A 20,036-nucleotide genomic window follows, 5' to 3' on the forward strand; every position below is an offset into this window, starting at 1 on the left:
AACCTAGATGATGATTTTTTTTTTTTTTTTTTTTTTTTTACTACCACCAAGAAGTATTTAGTTAATATTCACAGGACCTTATTAAAAGCACATGTTTGTTAAAAACAAGTCTATCAAATGATTCTCAGGGGCTGAGAGAGACAGCACCACATTTTTTTTACCCTTTTTATAATTCTTAATTTCTTATTTTTTCCTACACTTCTAAATATCCCATTCTAGACATATATTTACTACACTAAAAACAATATATACAGGAGTCTATTTAGCTGGTGGAGAGAAGTCTATATTAAAATATTATAATATAATTATAATATAATCCCAGAAACCTGCAAAGAATTAGCTACTTAAGCACCTTTTCTTCTGCTTATTCAGAACTATACTTATTTTTCTACACTGGGGGAAAAGGCTGAGAAATTTACATGTTGTCATCCAAGAATAGGAAAACGGAAAAAAGACCCTACTTTTTTATAATCCCTGTTGCTGTCCTCTTCCACACGGCTGGTCAGGGTGGCTAGACGGGCCTCCCGGGCCTCCCGACGGGCTCTTGCTGAAGCCCGGTCACCATAAGAATCGCTGGTTGTAGGGTTACTACCTCCTGATTCCAACCTATGGGTGATAATATTAAAGGTAAAAATTGATTTTGAGAACAAAGTGGGAGGGGGGGAGATAATGCTTATAGGTAGTTTATGCCTTTTCTAAGTATTTGAGATCCCTGGCCAGAAACAATGCACAACATTCCTTCCTTAAATCTCTCTCAGCAAGCATTCCTGGACCTACTTCATGGCTAAACTGCACAAGCTTGGAGAGGGAGGCCGTCATTTGCCAAGAATGGAGCTTACTTGAAAAACTGGTGGTTTGGACCCATATGCTGACTTAAATCTTAGAGCTTTTCAAATTAGTTTAGGGTTGAACAGCTTCCCTTAAGAGTGTGTTTTTAAAAGCAAAAGTTTCTTGGATCTCAGTGGCTCTTAGAAAATGATTATAATGAACTGTCAATGAATCAGAAACATATGGATTCAGAGATCTGAGCTGGAGTTTGAATGGGGGTGGCATGGTACATGTGCTTTCTAGGTGCTCACTCTACTGGTTTGCTAGAATCCCACAAACTTTAGGGGTACCACCACAGTGCCCAAATAGCTAGTTGTCTACCTGTATCTATATTCCATATCAAGAAATCAAGACTGTTATACCTGCAATTACAATTTCTATATCTTCGAGCAACTGGGCTCTTAGAGTTAATGGTGGTTTTATTTCTGGTATTGGCAAGTTCATTAGGGGAAGAGTCTCTCAGCTGATTACCTGTTTAAGTGTACAACTATCATGTTGATCCTTTACACTGGTTTAGATTTTTCTCAAACTTTGTTCTTTCCGAACTAAAATGTGGCACATGTGAAATTGCTGTGTACCAACCAGCCTGCAGAACTCTACATCCCCAAATTGGGATGGTTTGAAGAGTCACAGCTGTGGAACTTGCATTTTGATGTCTCTGTGGTAGTTACTACCAAAGCTGGGGGTGCGGGAGCTGAAATAAGTACTAGAAGAGGTAGAGGAGCAATAGGATGACACAGCGAGGGCAGAGGCAAAGTAATTAGTTACTAATGGCACTAATGGTCACTTTTCTCTTACAGAGAGGCTAAGTCCCACATTCTTCACAACATTTTTTCTCTTTTTGTGTTAATAGAAATCTCTTTATTGACTTTCCTGATTACAAAAGCAATACATGCTTGAAGAAAAAGCTAATTAATACTGAAGTGTCTAAAGACAGAAAGTCACCCCATAATCCTGCCTTAGTAATAACTGCTATTAACAGTTTAGTCCATATCCTTGTAGAATGTCAAACACATAAACATGTCAAAATACATATTTTTTATTTTGGGGGCAGCTGGCTGGTACAGTGATGAAACCCTGGACCTTGGTGTTATCAGCACCATGCTCTAACCAACAGAGCTAACAAGCCAGCCCCTAAAATACATATTTCTATAAATAAAGTCAGATAATAAATATTGTTGTCTAACTCTTTCTCCTCCCTATACTTATCACCATGAGTGGGGACATCTTACCATGTAAGCAAAGTAGATTTGCTTCATTTTTTAAAAATGACTGCATAATCTTCCATTACATGTTTGTATGATAATTTATTTAATGAATCCTCTATTGATAGACACAGTGTTTCATTTTTTTTTTTAGCTACTATAAATAATGCTATAATGAGCAGACTTGTCTATAAATCTTAATGCATTTGTCCAATTACTTTTTTAGGATAGATCTTAGAAATGTAACTGTTTGCTCAAGGACTAAATATATTTTAAATGGTGATATAAATAAGTATGAATACTTCCCCCTCCAGACAGGTTTAATCCTTTCCAATCCAATAGGAAAAATATAATATCTCATTGTTGTTAACTTATATTTTGAAATCATTAGAGAGGTTTAATATCTTTGGTTATTTATCTTGTTTCTGAATTGCCTATTCATAGCCTTTTTTCAGTAGGGGAATTATCTTTTTCTTGTTATATTGGGGGAGCCTCCTACATAGTAAAGATTTTAAAGCTAACATAGGTTGCAAATATTTTTTCCCACTTCACTTTTTTTCTCTGTTTATAATGTTTTTACTAGCAGAGATTTAAAATTTTATGTAATTAAATTTGATAATTTTTACCTTTATGGTATTGTGCTTGGGAAGGTCTTTATGATTATATTCTCTTCTACTACTTTTGTGATAAAACCTTTTTCTCTTAAAAATTGTAATCCATCTGAAATCTGTTTTGTTTTGTTTTTCGAAAAGGCTTTATTACTTGCAAGTAAGGAGAATACTAGGGACTGCTCCCAAAGCAGTATCTCTTGAAATCTGCCTTTTGGTTTGTTTTTGGTATGGCTTGAGGGAAGTCTATATTTTCCCAAATTGATCATCAGTTGTCCCAATGATCACTTATTAAATAATTCTTTCCTCACTGAGATGAAAAGTTACCTTATACACACAACTTTTGGGGGGCTATGGCTTGTGTTCTATCGATCTCTTTGTTTATTTTTAACTAGTACTTCACTGTTTTAATCATTACAGTTTTAAAGCATATTTTGAAGTCTCCTTTCACAAATGGCCATTATAATATAACAGAGTTCACGAAATATTAACTGTAGCAAAATACCACTCTCCACTAATTTTGCAAAACTAAGTAATTTTCTGTTAGGTTAGAAGTAAATTATTTATCTTCAGTTGGTGAGAGGGCAAGCAGAAGAAGAATACCTGTAAAATTCAGAATATATTAATAAGGTAGAACCTACTCAATTACCAAATGAATTAAGAGGAGACTCATTCGCCTTAAGCTATTGCATAACTACATCTTCCCCCAATGTCTTCTTAACTTCTCCTTCAGAGGAACTGTGGAAAAGAAGGTGACCAAACTTTTAGCTCCACAGTCTCTATCATTTTTTATTTATTTTCTTTCTTCAGGAAGATCAGTTTTGTGTCCTTAGACACTAGGTGAAAAATTACAGAGGGTCATCCCCCAAACTCTGATATCCTTCCTTAATTTTTCAGCAATTGCAAAACAGGTCTTTAGTTCATTAAACAAACTATTATTGAGCACCCTCAGGTACAAGGTATTGTGTTGGATCCACTATTAAATGACAGTATCCAACCTCAATCTCAATTCAGGCTCCAACTCTGCAATGAAGCCTTCTCTGAACCACCAGATTAGGTTAATTGCCTCTTCTCTTTGTTCATAATACCTGTGCATACTTCCAAATGGCACTTACTTCACTCTATTGAAATGACCTGTCTCTGTAGAGCTTTGTAAGTTGACTAAAGGTAAGAAGAGCGTCTTATTCGTGTTGTTTCCCTAGAACCAAGCACGGTGCCTAGTACACTGGTGCTTTAGGAAAATTAATCCAGTGGAAGTATACAGGGGAGAATCTGGAGGTAGGAAGGTGAGTTGAAAAGCTAGTCAATTACTTTGGGCAGGTGATAATAAAAGTCTGAATTATTGTGGTGGCTGCAGAAATGAAGGAAAGGATGTGAGAAACATTACTAAACTATTATATAAAGCTAAATTTAATTAGACATGCATTCACTCACAAGTATTAAGCATGCATATAAAACAGGGAGAGTTCTTACCTAGAAAGTCTTTCATGCTAGAGAAAGGAGACAAAAACAAAACAACAACAACAACAAAAAAAATAGCATTAGCAAGGGACTGATTTTTGTTATATCCATTTATAAATGCACTTTTCAAATCAGATGTCTCAACTTCACAGCTGAAGATAGGGGTAAAGTTTAAGAAAAGCAATTCAACTAACTGCACAAAAGACTTCTTAGCTCTAGCTCACACTTCTTTGTATTTCATGACTCACTAGATTTGAGGCTTTGGAAACAGCATCTTTATAATCTGGAAGTGTGCAAAATGATCAAAAACTGTGTCGTCCCCCCGCCACAACAGCCCAGCTAGCCAGACAACCTTGTGATCTAGGAGTGACTATGACTGATTTTCTGTGTGACATTTAGCCTCTATGGATCTCAATATTTGTTCTATTAATTTCTTCCAGTTCACAAACCCTCAACCCTGTCCTGAGTGAATAATGCAATTTACAAATATGAAAACTCAGGACAGTACCTGCTTTCTCCCAGATCGCTACTGAAAGCAGAAGAGAGAGAGAAGAAAGTCTTGGTAAAAAAAAAATAAAAAGAATAAGAAAGTACTCTGAGGTCTCAGAAGAAAGGAGTTTTTATAAGACGCAAACTGTAAGCCTGGTCTTTGTAAACAAACTGTAATTATGTCCGTGTTTCACCTTTACTGTTTACCCTAGATGACCTCTACCTTCCTATCTCTTCTTCTTCTTCTTTTTTTTTTTTAAAGAACTCAGGCAAATAAATACTCAGTTGATTTGAATGTATTATTTCCTCTTTTGAGGTGTTAAAGAACAACAGAATCCTCAGGGACAGACCAAGGAGAGAAGAAGAAAACACGGGTCCAATAATCTACAAAATGAATAATGAATCCTTGAACTACTGAGGAGTCACTCAATGACACTACTCTGTTAAAGCATTGAACAGTCCCTGCAAACCACGGGTTTGTCAACCAACACAGCATGACAACCAGATATACCACACCCTAAAGCTGTCCAGGGGAAGTATGGTGTGACAGCACATCTGACTAAAGAGGGACTAAACAGGGTGACTTTGCTAAAATGTAGCTTTCCCCATGGAATCCCTCTTTAAATCAGGGGTTACATGAATTATCCTGTGCACCTTTTCAAAATGTACACATCCTAACCTCAATCCTGGAGATTCTCTTTCAGTAGGTCTAGAGTGAGGCCTTCCTATATGTATTTTTATTATTTATTTATTTTTTAAAATCACATCATTTGAGTCTTACATATGTATTTTTAAAAAGTCCTCCAGTTGACTCAGTTGTACAGTCCTAGTGAGGAACCACTGGACTAAACAAAGACAGAGCTGGGAGAGCACTGCGAACACAATCAACAAGGCTGTCTGAAGCAATGTAGGGAAAACATGCGACTAAGTGCTATGGAGATCACAGTGATAACCCATGGCCTCCAACTAAAAAGGTTTCCTAGGAGAAATGAGTTTTGAGAAGACGATATTAGAGAAATACACACACATACATTTGTACTCCATAGTATACTCAATTATCATGGATCAATTAAGAAAAATAAATTTTAAAAAACCCAAGAAACCTATTGTTATGGAGCATTTCCTAAGATTTCTTTATCTGAGATCCATCTACTATCCTATTCCCAGTTAATCTTCAGTGCCTTCAGGGCTAGAACATGATAGGTGCTCCAAAAACACTCACTGAACTGAATTGTTAATGTTCCAGAGGAGTGAGATGGCATTGGCTGGACCTGAGTTCTAATTCTGCCCTGACATCTTCTAGCCATGTGACCTTGGGCAAGTTACCACTTACTCTAATGGTAAGAATTAAATGTGAAAATTACGAGGAAGTGCATTCTTAGAATGTCAGCTCCCTGCCACCCCACCCCCAACTCCCTCTCTTTCATTTTCTAGTTATAAGAATACTATATTGGCTGTTAATGCTGGTTAGAGTAGCAAGTTAACTTGGTACCTTTGACCCAGGGAATTGAGCTCACATGCAACCAAACGAAACAATAATTTAGGAAACCATTTAGTTTCTCTTGCTGCTTCTGGGCAGAACAGTCTGCAAACTACAGACTTCATAGGGGAGAAGTGTGACCTCCATTCTAACTCTCTAGGCATGGACTTTTCCACACTCTCTTAGATATGAAAAATGGCCCATTTATAATCAAACTGGTCTGCCTTGTGCCTTCTTTTTCTTCCTCCTACTGAAATAAAAGCCATTTCTACATGGTGTATACAGACTGAGGCCTTATAAACTCTTTCTGACAATTAAATCATGCCTATTTGCTGACTTACTTTTTCCTGAAAGGAGGTACCTCACTTGAAAAAAATTTTTTTTTCTTTTTTCCAGTTTCTTTTTTGTAAATATCATGTTTGTTGGGTAAGATTTTACTACATCTTCAGCTTTAAATTCTGCTGTGTGGCCTCCGGCAGGAGACTCTAATGAAAAAACAGACATTTTTCCCCCCTCACTAAAATAGGTAAATTAGGATTTTACCAGTTATGAATCTTAGTCATTATATATATCAAAGCATACTAATCATTTCCATTGATTTATTCCTATAAGAATGACACATAATTAACCCTTTTCATTTAGAATGTTCTGGAAGCACAATGAAGCTATTTATGCCATCACCACACCCAAGAAAGTTCTCAGACAGATATAGGACTGTATAGTACGGCTGTCTATACTGTACAGTGTCCACTGAGGGGGTTGATGTAAAACAGAAGCACTTAAAAACTGAAAAACACAAAATATAGGTTAGCACTATCAAGCAGTGACCAGAGAAAGCCTGTGGGATTCCTGGATATGAAGAGGCAGATTTTACAGGGTTTTCAAGAGGCCTAAGTTGATGTTTCCACAGATGAGAGAACATGGAGGAAGGTAATGCTAATGGTACTCAAGTTTGTCATCACCAAACCAGTTCTTGCTTCAGGTTTAATGCAGGAGATGTTTCCTACAGACAGCCATCTAAGAGGCTGACAAATGACACTCTTACTTCTGCCTGCCAGGAGTAACTAAAAGCAAATATTGCAGCCTGTTGTTTATCATCTTTTTTAGGAATGTTAAGATTCCTTGTTATCAATTTTTTTTCTGAGTAATCTTTTATAAAAATGTGTAGGTGAAAAAAAAAAAAAAATGTGTAGGTGATGAGTGATCCAGTAGACAATTCACCTAGATCCAGATATCAGAGAAAAAGGAACTTCTAAGGTAATCCTTGGTCTTTCTTCACTACTTCTAACATTTGCCCCAGCTTTTACCTGACTTTTGGGGCTAGGAGGAATCCTTACATTTTTTATCATTGCCTTCAAGGGCTAGCCTCAACAATGACCCAGAAAGGTCAATCCAACCAATCAGAGGAGAGCATATAAACCTCCTAAAACCTCAAAGATTAGCAAGATTTGAATGCAGTAGAGGTAATATAGTTAGCTACCATAATACAAACACTATTATTTCAAAAAAGGAAGAAAACTGGGATTTCCAAAGGACATGGTATTCTTACTTTAATAGAAATGGTTTCCTTTATGTTTTTTAGCCTAAAAAGAGTATACTTATAGGCTGGAAGGCAAGATAGCTTGAAAGTACACAGAATTTAGTGTTTAATTCCCTAGCTTCTGATAAAATGATGTAGGTTTTTAGATCATACTTCCAAACTGATTTTCACTGGTGGAACACCTCTAGAAACTACTGTTTTGCTTGGCTTCTTGATATCCTAGATAATCTGGGGTTTGATGAAAAAACACTGGTTAGACTTAGGGAGAGAAGTTTGGGTTTCTTGGGTACAGAAGCAGAGCGGCTGAATTGTGCAGGAGATTTTAATTTTTCCCCTTAATCCTGCTGTCACTCAAACTAAGCATAGTTCAACTGCTAGGCTGACACTGCTTCTTATTCTAGAAAACTGACTGCCTACCCTGCAGGGAGACTTCTGAGTAAACCTAGAGAGCAGGAGATAAGATAGAATGAGAGTTTGCCTAAGTGGTCTCAGGGGAACAGTGAGCTAGGAAGTGATATCAAAAGAGGGAAGCAGAACACAGGCTAGGAAAATGAACAGTGAAGTTTCTCCCAGAGAAGAGGATTCTAAGAGGTCAGCTTATTGGGCAGGAAATAAGAAGTCCTAGAACACAGGGCTTAGAGACCAGTGATCTATGATCCTTTGGAGGCTAGGAACATGGGTTCCTCTTACCTATGTTCTGGGAGTGGGCCCATCTTCTCACCCTTCCTCCTCTGTATGCTCTCTCTCTTTTAAAAACAGAGCAGTTTCTCTACTCTTTAGGTAGTCTGAATAGTTTATCTGTACATGATGACATCATATATTTTAGAAAAGGCATGAATCTTTTATCTAATTTGCAGATAATACACAAATGTATTATTACATCATATGCTCCAATCAGGAAGTCTTAGAAGGAACTTCTATAAATGTTTTCAGTAAAGACCATTTGGCTTTACCTTCTATTGAAGACGAATGATGGTAAGATGAGACACTCTGGTGTGTATGACTTGAGGAAAAACTGCTCAGAGAAGGAATTACTTTCACAGCTTTTATGGCCCCATTGGGGGGCGATATATATTGTGAATGGGACCCTGGAGCAGAACAGACTAAAAGCTGCTTAGAAACCAACATGATTACAGAGAGTAGAGGTAAAAAGAATGATTAGCTAGATAGACCATAGATTTAAAAATATCCCCAAACTAAGAAGCAGACTCCTTCCTTCCATACTCTTGAAATTCTGCCATAAGAATCTCATTGCTTGGGCCTGTTTCTAATAAAAGAACAGAGTGAAGATTACCATTAATTCAGATGGCAATCCTAGAAAGAGACAGGAACCAGGCTGGTTTTGATTTGTGAAATGTGTAAGGCCCTCAAAACACCAGAGACTGGCTTAGAAAAATCCCCACAAAAGCTTTTAACTTGAAAGTTATCAGGAGTTCAAGAAAGCACATAATTAAAACCAAACTCCTTCTACCAAGTTTAAAATAAAATTGTGGCTCTGTAAAGCTGGGCCCAAGGGAAAGAAGTGAGACCAAGTCACATGTCTACTGCCAAAGCCGAAGCTGGTTTAACTCACCATGTTCCTTTGGAGTCAGGGCCTGACCCCACAGTGATGGGAAAAAATTTCCTATTTACATTTTCCCTGAAGAGGAACTAAGCAGAAGGAACATTTTATATCATGTTTTGTGCACTAGCTGAGCCAGGGGAAACAATTTGAGCTATTCTGGGATGTTCTACAGAAAACCAGCCTTTCCTTTCAGTGTTCTCAGATTAATGACTCATAATGAACAAGCCAATGATATGAGTGTGGCTGTAGCAAGGACCCTTCAGATTTTCAGGGCCACTGCAAACTAATCATGATCTGAGTTAATTCATATACATGTCTAAGAGAGACAAAGATTTTCTAGCCTTCTACCTTAAGGAAAGAATACCCTTCACAACTCAAACAGATGGAATACTCAGGAAATGTGAAATAGGGAGAGTCTACCAACCTCTAGCTTTGAAGTGGATCTTTCTGAGCCTGTATTGTTCCAGGAATACATTTGGGGGTCCTGCACAATTTGGAAATTCAAGTGGGTGGAATAAGAACTTTCAAAATTTACTCAAAAGATGTGACAGTAGAGGACAGTGATGATGAAGCCTGTATTAGCTTTTTTTTCACATCTAAAAATTAATGCCATTTCCTTAATATCATCAAATTTTAAATTGTGTTAGTTTTCTATTGTCAAAACAAATTGCCACAAAACTTAGTGGCTTAAAAACCCAAATTATCTCACAGTTTTGTAAGTCAGAAGTCCAGCACAGCTCTACTGGGTTCCCCGCTTAGGTTCCCAACAGACTGAAATCAAGGTGTATGCTGGCTGAACTCTTATCTGAAGGATCTAGGGAAAAATCTGCTTTCAGGCTCATTCAGGTTGTTGGCAGAATCCAGTTCCTGGTGGCTGTAAGTTTCAGGTCCCTGTTGCCCAGCTGGCTGTCAGCTGGTGGCTGCTCACTCCTTGTAGAGGTTCCCACGTTCCTTCTCACACAGCCCCTTCCATCTTAAAACCAGCAATGGCAAATTGAGTCCTTTTCACACTTCAGATTTCTCTTGTTTCGCCTTCCATCATCAGCTGAGAAAGCAGACAGGGTATCACAACCCTCGGCACGGTGTGGTCAGTGAGGGCGCCAGCCATCTCTATATAGTATCCGAACCCGCGGCCTTAGCGCTACCAGCGCCGCACTCTCCCGAGTGAGCCACGGGGCTGGCCCCGAAAGCTGTCTGCTTTTATGGGCTCATGTAATTAGATCGGACCCACCTGGAAAAATCTTCCTATGTTAAGGTCAACTGTGCCATATAACATAACATAATCATGGGAGAGCCATCTCACCATACATATAGATTCTGGAGATTAGGCCAGGACATCTTTGGAGAGCCATTTTTTATTTTTATTTTTTTAGAGATGACTCTGGTAAGGGGATCTTAACCCTCGACTTTGTGTTGTCAGCACCACGCTCTCCCAAGTGAGCTAATCGGCCATCCCTATATAGGGATCTGAACCCGTGGCCTTGGTGTTATCAGCACCACACTCTCCCAAGTGAGCCACGGGCTGGCCCCTTGGGGAGCCATTTTTAACAATTCTGACTATCACAAAATTCCCCATTTAAAAAAATATGGTAGTTTATCTACAACATCCTAAAAGAAACATCCGTAGTACACAGCCTCTCAGGTGCATTGCATGACTATATACATTCAGAATCAGAACAATGCCAAAAGAACTAGCTTATGCTGGGAAAAAGTGTGCATCCATGTGAACAGGCATACATGTGTGTAAGAGAGTATACTTCCAAGCAAAAATTAGCTTTTACAAGCAAATACTAAATCACATATATCTTCATCATATCATACTCTTTGATTTGTCTTTACCAACTATTTAATACATAAGGAACAAAAACAGTTAAACAGGAAAGTCAAATATAGTACTTACATTGAATTATTTATAGTATAAATAATTCTGAAAAATCTCATCTACCAGATTGTAACTACCCTATCAATTTAATATTGCATGCGGAAATGAGATCAAGTAATGACACCTCACGTATTAAAAGAAAAATCATTAAGTTCATTAAATGATAGACTTGGCTTTTATTGTATCTATCGTGCTACCTAAATATTATTGAAATTTTATAGCTCTTAGTTTCTATGCAGGCCTGTACCTTTTCTTTGTGGATATTCCCAGCTTCTGAAGAATTTTTGGATTTTCTTGGAACTCACAAAATGCACTTATTGTAAAAGGAAACATGAATATACAAAGGCCTCCATAAAATATCTGAGACAAGCAATTTTATATCTGAAGATAATTCATAAACTCCTTATGATCTATAAATACATCTGCAGGCTCAGGCATATTCTTCCCATGCTGTGTACTCTATAAGATGAAAATGACCAAAAGGAGAATGATGAGCTCTAAAACTCGTGGCTCTAGCACATGGGTCACATTTCTCACATTTATCATCTATTTTTACTTTCCCCATAGCTTGGAGTTTTAGGTTCACATTGGTGTGTATGACCACCTGAAACTATGGAAGCCCACAAAACACATTCAGGTAATCCAAAAAACAAGCTCAGTGAACTCATGAGAAAAGAAGCCTGATTACTCCCCCCAAAATAGTTAGGAAATACTGCACAGAATAAGCCATTAATTAATTAATTTTCACGGCTGGCTGGTATAGAGATCGACCTCGGTGTTATCAACACCATGCTCTGACCAACTGAGTTAGTTGGCCAGCCCTAAACCATATATTTTTCAAGTCCTTATTCAGGCTTTAAATCCCACTGTTTTGAGTTTCACTCTGTTTCTCTGAGTTTCCAGGTCTCACTCCACTAGTCTATCAAGGCTCTTTAACAGATGTTGTTACTGACCACCATTATAACTCTTTACACTATAAGCTTCCCATGCCTGACGCATGTGAAGAAATGGATTTTTTTTACATGGTAAACATCACAGTCTAGCAGCCTGTTGGGGTAGCAGTTTTAATTTTATTTGGACTAGGCTGTGAATCAAAACCTTCGCAAAGGGATTAGTGAGGCTCTCCAGACCTCACATTTCAAGAGGAAATAAACAATTGGGACCTAAGTAACATAAGATAAAACTTTTTATTTCTAAGTAGTTTCCACAGAAGATCAGGGGCTTCCATTGTTCTTAGCTTTTTCTCTTTCAGTCCTCACAGAAACCAAAATATTAACACACATATTTTGGAACTATAGAAATAGTAGCAAATTGCAATAAACAGGAATCTGAACTGCACTGGGAAGACCTATGGTTGGCTGCCATTTCAGAAATAGGATTCTCTAGTGTGTGGCTGCTGATGCCTTTCCAGATGGCCAAATAGGATAGGAGCAGAGAGACCAAATCTTAAACAGGCATCAGCGTTCATCCCCTGGGAGTATTTATATTAAGAATCTGTGTGTGCCCAGTCTTATGAGTGGTAGTTAGAGGAATAAAATGGATGATTACAGAAGGCATGGTTCTTTGATCTCAAAACGCCCTTCTTTGGGGAAGAAAGATAAGCACACACATGAAACAATCAGAGAGTAATGCAAGAAGGCAATCTGTTGAATGTAATAAAAAACTAGACTATCTGGTACATACAGTAAATAAAAAGGGTAGCCAGGAGAGGGAGAGACCAATACTGATTAGAGATTTTTGGCAAGGCTTTATGGAAGATACAGGCCTAGTGGATATATGGTGTACTTCAAAAAGTTCATGGGAAGATTTGTATTGTCTTTTTTGTTTTTCATACCATCTTTCAATTCTATTTTCCCATAAACTTTTGGAAGTACCCTTGTATCAGCCTGAAGTTTGAAACTGAGTGGTCATGAAAAAATGACATTATCATGTGTGACTTGTAAAAAATCTGGCATAAGTTGGGCCCTTGCTAGGGCCAGAGTTATCCTAAAGTGCTGCTCTGTTCTGCAAGGTGAAGCTCTGAAAGATGAAGAACCAAAGCCTTCTGTGGTTTTTCTACTCATATTCCCAGGGAATTTGAATGTGCAGATACACAAGGTTCTTTGGATTTAGGGGACTAAACCACCTCCCAGAGCAAAGCAGTTATTGTAAAATGTAGAACTTTGAGACAGGAAACACTTTTGCAGTTTACCTGCTTTTTTTTTTGGCGGGGGAAGGGTCCCTCAGATATGAAAACCTCAATAATTCAGGCTCTACTAATTCAGAACTTGTTATAATTTAACAGGTCCTGAGTTGAAGCTTACCTTTGTACTTACTATCTGTTTAAAATTAATTTACAAAGTAAATTAATAGCATAAACAAAATAAGATAAATTACCTGACTACTTAAAGGATCCATTTTTTTTTTTTAGGGGCTGGCCCGGGGCTCACTCGGGAGAGTGCGGTGCTGACAACACCAAGGCCATGGATTCGGACCCTATATAGGGATGGCTGGTTTGCTCACTGGCTGAGTGTGGTGCTGACAACACCAAGCCAAGGGTTTAGATCCCATTACCAGTCATCTTTATATAGGGGGGAAAAATCCATTTTTGAGCATTATAAATGGCTTTAGAGTAACTACACATAATTGATACACTCACTAAAATGATTTTAGATCACAATGTTCAAGGGAACAGCAAATCTCTTCTCCCTAGCAAAGTTATAAGCCAATAGTTTTATCATAGATACTTATAAATAATAAAACTATACCTATTTAAAAATGATGTAAAATTCTGATTTTTTACTAATTTATATTTGTCTCTTCCTAAATTATTCTGTGAAATTCTTCTTCTTTTAAAATAGCTTTTGCTGTCACCATCTCCCTTTCCAAATCAGATGCAGTAGTCAGAGATACTGGCAATAATTCAGGAGCTATTTAATGGAGAGACAGTAGTTACACCAGAGTAGCTACAAACCTTACGAGTTAAGACTGAGGCTCTGGAGCCAGACTCCTGGCTCCAGCATTTACTAGGTATGTGATCTTAGATAATTACTTAACTTCTCTCTGCCTTCGTGTCCTCATCAGCAAAATGGGGGTAATGGTACCTGGTGCATAAGGTTATCAAAAGCATTAAATATTGAAAGCAATAAATATAAGTGCTTGGTACAACACTGACCTATAATAAATGTTCTATTAATGTTACCTATTGATATTACTACAGTTTCCTCTGTTTTTCCATTCTATCTCTCTTGTTCCCCTTTGGTCCTTTGGCTCTCCCAGTTCTTGTTGGCTGCAAGAGGAAAAATCCCAAACAAATTCCTTAGTACTCAAACAAAGAGTTTTTATTATTTGTAGATTTTGATTATCCACGCTAATTCCTACTTACTCTTTCTAACCTACAGACATTTAAGGTCATTATTCTACTGTCTGAATGGTTATATTCTTTCCCAGATAACCAATCACTTGAAGTTGATTTTGGAAAGCAACACAAGATTTTTTTAAAAAATGCTTTAATATACTTTATTTTGCAATTTAATTTAAATCTAGAATACTTAAAATTTTCACATGAACAACTTTAAAAATAGCCACTTGATATTTTACCTACAACTCCTATATGAAAATGTTGCTTTCATAATGAACCATGAAGAGGTTAAAGTTCAGAGACAGTTTCAGTATCTTTATTCATCTCACTGGCAGAACTCCCTGCATTGTGTAACCAAAGAATGTTGCTGGGTTTGGGGGCTGTGATGAGAACTAACACCCCAGTTGCGGATAACCACCTCCATTTCATAACCAGCAGGCTGAGAACAGAACCAAAAAGGGGCTGAGCTTGCTAAGGAGCTTAAAGAGAATAAATGGCTGATGAAAGCCAACTCTAATCATTTCCCTTTGGTCTTCTGACTGCTATTAAGCATCAGCTCACCCAATATTATGAGATTGAGAAAAAGAAATAAAAAACAATGCTTAGTAGTCTGGTAGTCTTAGAAGCTGTTTTTTCAAATTTGAAAAAACAATCCCTGGTCACAGGGCTGGTTATATACTGAAAACAAAACTAGAAACCGACCCAAAACTCAAAACCAAGTGACCCTTAACTGACCTCCTAAATTTCTGGATCCTTTGAGAACTGAAGCTTATCACTGTAACATAAGGTTGACTACAATACTTCTAAACAAAGAAACAAGAACAGGACCTGAGGTCTTCCTGCATGTGATTCCAGTGGTAAATGAATAGGAAAAAGCTATGAGAAGAAGAAGTATATCTCTATTTGCTTGTGGTTACTCCCCCAAAGTTTATTTTTAGCCCTTTCCTTATGTTACATCTCCCATGAATTCAATTGTAAATATCAATATGTTTGGCCCATAATTTTCTCCTGAGCTTCAGATCAACTACTTCCTGGATATCACTATCTGAATGTCCCAAAGTACCTCTAATGCAACATATACAAAAGTGAAACCATTTTCCTACTCAACATCCTTTTGCCTCCTGTGTTTGCCAACCCAGTTTTGTCATACCATTTTCTACTGATCACCTAAACCAAAGACCTGGGAGTCATCTTTAATTCTGTCCTCTCCCAGGCTCATCCCTGCCCCCATTCTATCAGACCTCCAGTCTTGTCAATTCTGTCTTCTAAATAACTTAATGCTTCTCTGTACTACCTGGAGAATGCCTCTGTTCAGGCCTTTATTTCTCACCTGGAACACTGAAATCAGGGGGCAACTGACCTGACCATCTCCTGATCCTCTCTCTAAACAATCCAGTTTCCATAGCTGCTAGAATTATTTCTCTAATATGCAATTCAGATCATAGCAACTTTACCTCAAATCTTCAATCCGTTATCCACAGGATAACTCCCCAAATCCTCAAAATGATATACTAAGCCCGACATGACCTGGCCCCTGCTGTCTCCAGCCTCATTTCCTATTACACTTCTAAATATATCTTTTGTTCTAGCCACACTAATCTGTAGCTCTCAAAATAATGACATATTTTCTCATATATTTTTTTCTACTTTTGTAATGTGCTGTTTCCTTCTTCTTTGCCCACCTAGCTTCTATTGCTCCTTGAACATCAGGCTAATGCTTTTACCACTTGACTGATTCCCTAAAACACCCTGTACCTATATGTTTTTATTAGAAAATTCACCCCCCTGTGTTGTAATTCTTAATTTTCTTATGTCCCCAATTAGACTGTCAATTCTTTGAGGGGAGGAACTGTGCCTTTAATTTATTAATTGCAGTGTCCAATATGGGGCCTACTAAATAGCAGATGCTCATGGATTACTAACTGTGGGAGGATTCAAAATAGCACAGGTGGCCTTGATACTCATCTATCACAGAACCAGCAAATTAGAGTGGCAAAGGCAGGACATGACTTGCATGAAAGGAACTGATGCCTTTGAAACTCCTAGTCTCTCTGGTCAACAAACCAAGACTTCAGATGCCATCTCCTCCAGGTCTACATAGGACATGAGTTAACTAGGCCAATACAGACCTAGAATTCACGTAATGGCTCCAAATGCGGAAACTACTTTTACTCCTACAGGTTCTACTACTCTTGCCTAGGAAGATTCCTTGGGCTGAAGAACTTCTGCTTATTGACTTTTCTTGAGTAGAATAAATAAAAACAAACAAACAAAATACACTAGTGGTTTTAATCAGGCAGAAAAAATGTTTAACATTTTATCCTTAATTAGCATTGTTCACCCACACAAATGTTTCTTATTCCATGACACTGGATTATAAAGTAGAATAAAAAAATGGATCCCAGATTGGTAGTGCCCCAGATGTAGTATCAAAGGTATAGAGGATAAGATAATATGCTAAAGAACTGTTTGGTGCTTGCCAGAGGAGGGTACAAAGCACATGTGAAGAATGATTATCAACACTGACAGTCTAGAAGGTTAAGATGCAGAGTGCCTTTGGCCTTTTAACCAGAGATGCCACACAGACAAGCTCTCATGAAAGCAGCAATCCTTTATCATCCAATTATTTATCAGCTCGGATTAGTTTGTAGGGCTGGTTGTAAAACAAAGCAAGTTAATCAACTGTTCCTTTTGTATGTATTAATGGTGGGGGTGAAAAGTATTATTATGTAAAATCTTTGTATTTTCTGTTGAGATGTTAGATCTGATGGAAGAGCAATCTAGATTAAATGGTAAAATGCTACTGATCTTGGTTTATAAGTGCAGGTCAAATCCTATTATCACAACAATGAAAATTTGCCTAATTAAAAGATTCTCAGGATTCAGCTGATGACCCACTTCAAGATGTATTTGATATAATAAATATCAAATAAGCACTACAATTTTTACATTCTCTTCTATTTGTTTTCTTTGGATATATACTGTATTGAAAAACATTTTTTTATTAGCAAATAGTAGTTTGAGAATATTCATCAACGATTACCTGGCTCTTGCTTTCAGAATGTTTAAAACTGCTAAACCACCTAAATTGACTAGTTCCTAAGTTATAGAATTTAAAAACTTTAGACCCAATAACATACACAATGATTGAAAAGCAAGAGCAAGAGGAATCTAATGTGTTTGTAGTTCAAAAAAATTTTTTAATATTATAAAATAAGTGTCAAAAGAATGCTTCTCTACCCAGCATCTTATGGTGTAGTTGCTTCATGGTGTGAGAAGAAAGGCTGAGCCTTCAAATTCTCATAAATAGCATCCTGTTAGAAAAGAGAGTGAATCTAGAAGTTGCTCTGCTTTTCCTGAGTAACAAGTCAGAGGTGAACAGATCTGTTATTCAGGGAATTCCCCAACTTCTAGAGAAAAAGGAGAGATGTTAAGCTAACCTGAGACTAGTGTGAAAGCCAAATGAAGTGGTTAAAAAAATTATTTCATTGGGCCGACCCCGTGGCTTACTCGGGAGAGTGCGGTGCTGGGAGCGCAGCGGCGCGGACGACACCAAGCCAAGGGTCACAAAGATCCCCTTACCGGTCACAAAAAAAAAAAAAAAAAAAAAAAAATTTCATTATTCAGGTTCAACAGAGACCAAAATAGCAATATTGGGAGCATAGCACTTACAATAGCCATTCTCAGTGAGAACAGCAGGAGGTGGGGGGATACCAAAAGGATGGATATGTATTTTCCCTGTTGAGAAAGAGGTGTGGTCACCATCTTCTGGTCAAGATGTCAGAATAGATAGTCCCCAGCTTCACTCTCTCCCACAAATCAACCAATTTACAACTATTAAAAAGCAACTACAGCCAAGCTGGGGCCACTAGAAGTCAGGGGAAGAAGAAGAGAGACCTACAGAGTGCATGAAGGTGGGAGAAGCCACGTGAGAGAAAGAAAGAACTGCTCCGACTGTTTCAAGCCCTGGTCGCTTCAAGTCTGGAGCTGTTGAGGACACAGGGCAGGAGCTGGAGAAAGCCGCAGCTGTGACCTTCAGATGAAGTTGCTTGGAGGAGGGGAGAAGTGGGCCTTTGGTGGCCCCCAGGCCAGCGAGACTACTAATAGGTTTCCTGTGGACCCACATAGGGACAAGGAGCCATAACAACTGAAAAAAAGGCACCACTCAGGCTGGTGAGTCATCACAAGGGACCGGGGCACAGCCCACCCCATGGGAAGTGTTTGGAGCACAGGCGGTAGGGGATTTGGGCCCACTGGGAGAACCCTGGGACACCACAACCCTCCATTCAGTGTAGGACCACTCAGTGGAGACTGGTCAGGAATACAGAACTGCAGGGGGAGCAGTTTACTGAAAAGACTCAGGCCCAGACCAGAGTTTCTACACAACCCACGTGTACCAGATCTCACGAAACCTGGAAGCACCTAGAAAGTCAACCATTAAAACCTGAGCTGCACAAAAAGCCTTCCCCAGGGAATCAGCAGCAAAGGAACAATTTAGCTCAACCACAGAGCTTAAGTCCTGTTCCCCAGAAGAAGTTCCCCCATTTTAGAAGTAAGTAAAGGACAACAAATTAGTTCCAGTGCAGAGTTTAAGTGGTGGGAACAGCAAATAATCTAAGACAGAACTGAAAGAAAAACAAAATACCCACAGACCAGAGACAAAGTTTCATATTAACTAGTAAAGGTCTCACATCACCAAAGAACACCTATAAAACCTAGAAGGCCCGGAAGTCCCCTGGGCTACCAAGCCAGGGAGTGGGGAAGGGCTGGGGGCCTCAGCCACACCCCCAACACCCGCAACCACCAGCAATGACCACCGGGCCACTCCAGGCTCTCCCGAGCCAGGGCAGTGGGGGGCCTCAAGCCTTGGCCATGCCCTGCCCTCCCCACCTGCAACCAGCCCAACAACGACCAACAACCTGCTGCAAGAAGTGCCCCAGGCTCCTAAGCTGGGGTGGTGGGGGTGAGGGTTTCAGCCACTTCCTGCTGACATCTGCACCCAGCCCAGCAATGACCAAGCCACCACTGGAAGCCCCCTGGTCTCCCATGCAGGAATGAGAGGGGGTGTCAAAGGCCTCAATCCCGCCCCTCCTCCTTCCTCCTTCTCCTACCCTACTTCCTTCCCCTTTCCCCTTTCCCCTCTCCCCCTCCCTGCCAACTGCTCCGAAACAACATCATAGAATGTAAAAAAAATAAAATAAAAAATTAATAAATAATAAACTTTTAAAAAAGTATTTTAATAAAAAAAGGAGAAAGAGGGGTGTATATTTTTAAAAACTATGTTTAATAGCATAATTTTGTGTGCAAAGAATGCAAATATTTACTACTTTTGAAATATAAACTAGAGAATATAAACAAAAATCTTCTTGGCTAGTGAGCACACGTACTTATCTTTTGCTTATGAGTGATTTTTCATTAGGGAGTATATTAGTTTCACAATCTCCAGGCAAGCTTTACATTTTTATGTTATTAAAAAGGGTCACAGGTTTACTGAATACAGAAACACTGAATTACATAATATGAAAAGTATCAGATGCTGTTGGGAGTTTAAAAGTAAAGGTATATAATAAAATAGTTTCGGTTTTCCAGTCACTGAAAAATCATCCTGCCTTTGTTTTCTCAAGTTAAAAATAATGCTC

General features: G+C 38.5%; 1 protein-coding gene across 8 annotated transcripts in view; it reads right to left on the reverse strand.

Annotated features, from left to right (window-relative positions):
* PPP1R12B (protein phosphatase 1 regulatory subunit 12B) overlaps positions 1-20,036 on the reverse strand; it is a 219,989-nt gene that overhangs the window by 22,818 nt on the left and 177,135 nt on the right. For 7 of the 8 annotated variants that reach the window (XM_063113839.1, XM_063113841.1, XM_063113845.1 and 4 more), the window contains 2 exons: positions 4,115-4,131; positions 462-606 (listed from right to left, as the gene is read on the reverse strand). In XM_063113839.1, the coding sequence (XP_062969909.1) occupies positions 462-606; positions 4,115-4,131 (162 nt within the window). Of the gene's footprint in view, positions 1-461; positions 607-4,114; positions 4,132-10,078; positions 10,221-20,036 lie in introns of those variants that run through there. The other variant, XM_063113842.1, reaches the window with a different exon arrangement.

The sequence above is a fragment of the Cynocephalus volans genome, chromosome 11 (genome assembly GCF_027409185.1).
Source record: "Cynocephalus volans isolate mCynVol1 chromosome 11, mCynVol1.pri, whole genome shotgun sequence".
Classification (NCBI taxonomy): Eukaryota; Metazoa; Chordata; class Mammalia; order Dermoptera; family Cynocephalidae; genus Cynocephalus; species Cynocephalus volans.